This window comes from Zea mays, chromosome 5, assembly GCF_902167145.1.
Source record: "Zea mays cultivar B73 chromosome 5, Zm-B73-REFERENCE-NAM-5.0, whole genome shotgun sequence".
Taxonomy (NCBI): domain Eukaryota; kingdom Viridiplantae; phylum Streptophyta; class Magnoliopsida; order Poales; family Poaceae; genus Zea; species Zea mays.
The window spans coordinates 19,985,562-19,992,502 of NC_050100.1; the positions used below are offsets into that span (position 1 = coordinate 19,985,562).

Consider the following 6,941-nt stretch of genomic DNA (forward strand, 5'->3'; position numbering starts at 1 on the left):
GTCTTCAATGGTTGTGTTTTGTTGTCCTGCCTGGGTTAACTTGGTAGGTCCTCCTGTTCGTGAATCTGTACCCGAGCGGGAACTGGATCGGGTGCAGACTGCAGTACTCGCGGTCGCCGACTCGGCAAGGAACGCGCGCCTCGCCCAAGCTTTTTTTGCGACGTCCGTATGTGGTGCCAACTTTTCAGTAATGCCTTAAATTAATCTGTAGTATTGAAGTATTAAGGATTTGTTTGGTTCGTCGTCTAACTTACCATATTTTATCTAACTTTTCTGTATAAGATTAAAATGTTATTTTGTTCTCTGTATAACTTATCACACTTTGTATAACTTTTTTACCAAAGTTAGTTATTCAATTCGAACGACTAACATTAATCAAAGTGTAACATAATTAGCCACGAACCAAACATACCATAATTTTTCAATTTAAACGACTAATCTTAAACAAAGTGTGGTATAATTAGCCATGAACCAAACAATTTCTAATATTCACGAGGATTCTTGCCCTACAGAGATGCACACGTCTAGGGTTAGTTAGACAATCCCATTTTCAAGGAATTTTCGTTAACTATTCAAAATAAAATTTTAGAGAAATTTATCTAAAACTTAAGAGGTTCTGTGGTCAGAATTTAACTATTCAAGGAATTATATGCACACGTCTAGTGTAGCTAAAAAATGAATTCATCTTCATATCTTTAGTTAGGGGTTCTGTGGTCATGGTCGCTCTGAATAGTAGGCATGTACAACAACTTTCATGACATGCTCATTTCTCTTGCATAGATGGTGCCACATTTGATTTCATACTGAAGAGTACACATTTGACCACTAAGAGTAAATGAATTCGTACTCATTGCCCGTGACCACAGAACCCCTAACTCAAACTAAGACACGCATGGAACATAGCACACCCACTACCACACACATGAAACATAACACAATGACCACCACACACATGGAACATACACTACGGAGCCACATCATTTAAAGGACTAAGGTTCAAGTTTCATCACATACTCCCACGTTTGGTCCACAAATGCTCGACAAGATCATTTTGAAGATTGCAAAATCGTTCCTGGCGACGTAGATCAAAGTGATCGATGACCCAATCCGACCTTCCCTCTTGTATGAGTTCGCAATGTGCAGTGGCAGAAGCATTGTCTCCAAAGTCGGTGTTGGCAGCAAACTCCCCTTCATCTTCAATGATCATGTTGTGCATTATTATGCAAGCAGTGATGATCTCGGTTAGACGGTTACGATCCCGTCTGTAAGCAAGACCACGTAGCACTGCCCACCGTGCTTGAAGCACACTGAATGCGCGCTCGATATCTTTCCGGTGACTTTCCTGCATCTGCGTGAAATAGATCTTCTTTTCCTCCCAGGGGTGCCGAATGGCTTTCACAAAAGTTGGCCAGTTAGGGTATATGTCATCGGCTAGGTAGTACCCAAAGTTGTATGCATGTCCGTTTACTGTGTAATGCACGGGGGGCATTTGACCGCTTGTCATTGGGTCAAAAACCGGAGACCTATGTAGCACGTTGATGTCGTTGTTTGTACCAGGCATGCCGAAAAAAGCATGCCAAATCCATAGATCGTACGATGCGACCGCCTCAAGTATCATGGTAGGTCTAGAATTTCGACCACGATAGTTCCTACACTCCCAATGCATGCAATCTATGGACCCCAGCATTCCTGGAAACCCCCTCGACTCGCTATGTTGCATGATGCGTGCAATGTCGGCCTGGTTAGGAGTTCGAAGGTACCACACACTAAAGTATGCAATGAGTGCGCGACAGAAACGAATAAGGCATTGTCTAGCCGTAGACTCGCCTATCTGTATATATTCGTCGATGGCATCAGTAGGTAAGCCGTAAGCTAGGGTCCGCATTGCTGCACATACTTTTTGAAGTGGTCCAAGACCGGCGAGGCCTGTAGCGTCGACCTGTTGAGTGAAGTAACTATCCTGCTGCTGGAGGCCTTGCAAAATACGGAGGAACAATGGCCGACTCATGCGAAACCTAGTAAACACAATAAGTACTGTAACAATGGCCAAAAATTTACAACGCATTTTAACATATCATCTATAGTAATTTACCTTCGGCGAAACATGTGAGCTGGATACACGGGGTTAGGGCCGAAGTAGTGATGGCGGATAAGGTTCTCCCTAGCAAAATGATCCCTAGCGATCACGCGGCGAGGGATAGAAGACTGCCTGCGCCTACGCCTGGTAGCTTCGATGCATAGGGTAAGAAGAGTGGCCAGTATGATTGTGTTGTCGTCACTATCACTCGAATCGGAATCATTGTTGTGAGACACAGGAGCCATTCGGCACGTAGGAGGTGAAATCTTGAAGATAGAAGTGGAGAATGAAGAGAAATGGGTACTCGTGCAAGCCATATATATAGTGGACGACGAAGGTGGCTTGTGCAAGAAGACTGGAGTGCAACGGAAGCTTCAGGTGGCTTGCCGTGCACAGTTGTCGGCCGTGGGTTTGCAACGGAAGACTCGTGCAATCGTGTAGTACAAGTTTGTACTCCGAAAAGACTAGCTGTTACCTCAAAAATATGCAGGACTTCAGGATATTTATAATAGAATAGTACTGTTAGTATAGTCGTTCAAAAAGGAGTGCGATAATTAGTACTTCGTCATGGTTTCGGAAGAATATAACCATATTTAATTGCATTCAAATGTTTGGAGGAGTTATTATATTTCATGTCACATGCGTGCGTAGTTCCAAAAAAATATTTGTTTTCGTAATTATTAGTTTAACACATGGTCGAGGTTAATTTGGACAGACTAAAATAAATTTTCCTAAACGCATTGTCGTTGACGTCCATGCGTTTGAAACAAAAAATATGAGCTACTTCAAGTTGTTGGAATGAAATGGATTTAATAATTAAGTTTTAAAAGTTTTTACAAAAAAAAAACACGATAGTTCTTTCTATTGAAATTAGTGCACCTTAACTACAAATCGTTGTGCAATGCGGGCAAAGGTCAGAACTAATAAAAATGATTTGTAGTTAATATGGTCCGTACACTGAATAGTGGCGTATATGTTTGGAAAATACAAAAAAAAAAAAATTGTACACCCGTTGCCAAACCGTCCGGTCGGTAGAAACAAGAAAATGATAAGAGGTAGTTGATGGTAGTTGGAATGAAATGTATAGTTTATGTGGATGGTGGAGATTTTGGAAAATTTAGAGGGAATCGTTGCGGGAGGAATAAATATAGAGAAGGAAATCTTGATGACGTGGCTGCATAGTTATCTATTTAAGGGTTTAGCCAATCTGTATCACGTGTTAAAAATGTAATCAACTTGTAAACTTCAGCCATTCATAGTTACCTATTGGAGAGTGTGGTTAATCATTATTTGATGTTTTTGGAAACATTAGCCATTCTTTGCGGTTAATCATGACAATGCACGGTTACACTGGTCTTTCTCATGACTTTACACGCCTTATTATGTTTTGCAGTATATACCTTTTTTGTATTATTATAGCCCATATCAGTTGTTTTCTGTAAAGCCTTTTCTTTACCCTCTTAGCAGTTCCTTTAACATTTAACAATGTGTGTGCGTGTGTTTTCGTTGCTGACACTTTTGATGACATTTTTCTGCATTTTCCTGGAGCAGATAGAGGATTGTGTCCAATCAAGATGTCAGGTGCAAACCCAACAACAGCAGCAGGGGATCCACCTCCATTGGCGAATGTAGAATCTGGTGTTTCAGATAAGAATGGTGCTAAGAAGTATGGCTCTGAAGAGAATAGGGAAGTGGCCATGATGTCAATGAAGTGAAGAGTGGCTATGAGCCTATGAAAAATGGCACAGAGTGCGTGGCAGATGAGGCAAATATTGTGGAGACTTATGATACCAACGAAGCCAATTCAATGAAGTTGCCATCGATGTTGCTCAAGCTCAAGGAAGACAAGTTGCGCTCTTTAGCTGCACTATCTCCATCGGCGTCTAGCCGGCTCATCGCCCTGTTGAACATGCCTGGCAAGAAGCTGCTGATTTTGTGCACTCGCGTGCCTTCGTTGACGCTTCGGATTAGTGCCCTCCTCTACGGCTTCGATCACGTCCAGCTCAACCTCGCCTACTTCGACACTAAGGGGTTATCGTCTGCATGGTCTACTTCAGTCGTAGCTTACGCACCGGCGTTCCGACTATGGGAGAATATCTCCATTGTTCTCTAGTGTGTCTGTTCGTTTTACTAACGCTACGACTGCGGGAGGATGTTAAAATATATTAGGCAACTCTTGATATGGGATTATGCGGATATCTCCATTGTTCTCCAGTCTGTCCGTTCGTTTTACTAACGCTACGATTGCGGAAGGATGTTAGAGTATATTAGGCAACTCTTGATATGGTTTGTTTAGGATTGATTGTAATCTCGAGATAACCTTTCTTATTGTAAGAGTATATTAGGCAACTTTTGATATGGTTGGTTTAGTATTGATTGTAATCCTGGGATAACATTTCTTATCTGTAGTTGTAGCCATGTACATCTATATATAATATATTCACTCCAGAGGCTCAATGCAATAGCATCCCACATATTATATGGGGTCTCTCATTTCTACACTTAGTTACATCGCTTATTATAGATGCAATATTTATGCTTCTTATTTTGAACTTTCTAATTGTTGTGTTAATGATGAATTGTGATCAAGGGCTATATATTTTCTTGTATGTGTGAAAATACACAGTAGATTAATTGATATTTTTTATCATCAGAAAGATGGTGGACTAGTGATTTTTTATAATGTAGTTTAAAATGTACCCTTCTGGTTGGTTGTCTCCAGTGGTATCCTCTATATCTATCCTTGCATAATTCTTTAAAAAAATCTCTCCTCTATATCTAACAGTGTTCTTAATATCTTATTCTCTATATGTCAAATACCCATATCAGGGATATATTTTGTTACACAATTTTCTATGTATGTATTTTTAAACCCTCAAATGTCTTATACATATTTTAGTTTTGCTTAATATATCGTCTAAAGCATAAAAATGGATAGATGAGAGGAGCGAGACTATATATAGAGGATGAATGAGTGTTCTCTATATTTACTCTATATTTAGACGAGGCTTTAGAGGACACTCTTTGGAGGCTATAAACAAGGAAATCTTATCTATATTTAAGGTAGAGGAGCATATAGAGTCTCCTGTTAGAGAGCCTTATTTCTACATTTATAACCTATAGTTGCTTTGGACATTCATCTTTTGTGCTGTTTGTATCTTTTGTTTATTTGATATTCGAAGATTCATAAGCGGGACAAATTTTTTGCTATATATTGCCAGTTGTTATGTTGCATGTGTAACTTGGAAATTGCGCTTTGTGAATACTTTAGTATCATGTCATTCATTCAAATACATAAAACATGTTTGAAATAATATAGGATTTTTCAAGACATTAGGGATGATGCTAAAATGTTGTGTTTACTGAGAGGTTTGCAGCCTTAACTCAGGGGGAGTTTAGTCTTGGTCGTGTATGTCTATCCATCTTTGTAACATCCCCTAGCAACTATGAAACCATTTATTAGGTGGTTATTTGGTCTATTTTGGACCTTTCCTCCTCTTATTCCTTAATATAATGATGCGCAACCTATGCGTTCGAGAAAAAAGAAAAAAATATAAAACATAGGTTTCAGATTATGTTATGACCCCTGATGATGTGATCTACTGCCCTGTCTAGGCAAAGGGCCAACAAGTATAAAGGGAAGTCAGCAGAAGCGGAACAAGCTCTTCCCAGCAAGAATGAACTGCAAAAGACCATTATTCAAATGCTTAAGAAGGTTGACTTCGACAATGTGAGTTACGCTGTCTCAGTAGAGCATCAATGTGTATTAAGCTATAGTAGTTGTTGGAGACTTGCTCTCAAATGCTATGAATCAAGAGCAAGGCAACATAAAATGTTAAATAATAACGTCCTTCGTCCTTAAAACATTATTCCCTTCGGGATAATGGATCTTGGACGAAGGTTGATAAGAGGATAATTACGAAGTTAAACCTTCGTAATAAAACTTCAATAGGCATTTATAAGATAATACAAAAGATATAAGATGAGTGAATAAATCATATACTAATTATATTATATTTATTCATTATATTGAATCATTGAATACAATAATACCTATGCCTTGGCAAAGGTTGAATTCCGAGAGATGCGATTGCAATTATCAGAATGCGTGAACAGTAACGGAATTGCTGTTCACTATTTATAGGCACAGGACGCAGCCTGTGAGGAATTACAAGTATGCCCCTCATAAAAACTTACAACATTGACTCAGACCTTTATGGACTAAAAGGTCATTCTATCTTTAAGTCGGTTTGTAATGCCGAAGCTTCACGAAGAGGAACCTTCGGCTATCTTATACAAACAGCTTCAGCCGAGGACCACTTCTTCCTATAAGACCTTCGGCGACGAAGCATAAACCCAACAGTAGCCCCTTTCGCGGTGCTAGATCGTTTTTCGTAACGAGCTTGATCCGTGAAAAAAGTCTCTTAAGCTTCGGAGTGCCGAAGGTCTGAAAAACACCTTCCCTGAGCTCGTTGTCGAGAAACGATTCAATCTCCCAACGAGTAGCGGCCCCACCTTGCAGAGTTACTGTTCGGTCTCTGCGGTCCACCACGCAGCGAGTGCGAGCGGGTGTCCGCCTGGTGTAAAAATTCTGGCGCTTCGCCTTCTTACCTGCATCACTATATAAACAAACGAGTAGGTGTGAAGTTACCACAGCATTCATTGCTATTTGTACTGTTTTGCTGCCAAAATTTTTAACCATCGCCGAAGCTTGTCTGTCGGAATCGAACGAAGCTGCAGCTTGAAACCTGCTTCGGAGGAAGAAGAAAGTATTAAAGTTTCACAAGTTCATAGTTAAATGGCCAGAGTGCGTTCTACCGCCAGGGTTGAGCGTGAGGGGGGCGAAACTGAAGCTTCGGAGACT

General features: G+C 40.2%; 1 protein-coding gene across 1 annotated transcript; it reads right to left on the bottom strand.

Annotated features, from left to right (window-relative positions):
* Positions 1–769: 769 nt before the first annotated feature.
* On the bottom strand, positions 770–2,349 carry LOC100384061 (uncharacterized). Its single transcript, NM_001384710.1, has 2 exons — positions 2,093–2,349; positions 770–2,015 (listed from the first exon to the last, which is right to left on the bottom strand). The coding sequence occupies exons 1-2, from the start codon at positions 2,320–2,322 to the stop codon at positions 1,007–1,009; spliced, it is 1,239 nt and encodes a 412-aa protein (NP_001371639.1). The 5' UTR covers positions 2,323–2,349; the 3' UTR covers positions 770–1,006.
* Positions 2,350–6,941: the final 4,592 nt, after the last annotated feature.

Coding starts and splice junctions, on each gene's coding strand:
- LOC100384061 (NM_001384710.1), bottom strand. CDS start 2,322: ATGGCTCCTGTGTCTCACAACAATGATTCCGATTCGAGTGATAGTGAC. Junction 2,016..2,092: donor GCTCACATGTTTCGCCGAAG/GTAAATTACTAT, acceptor TGTGTTTACTAG/GTTTCGCATGAGTCGGCCAT.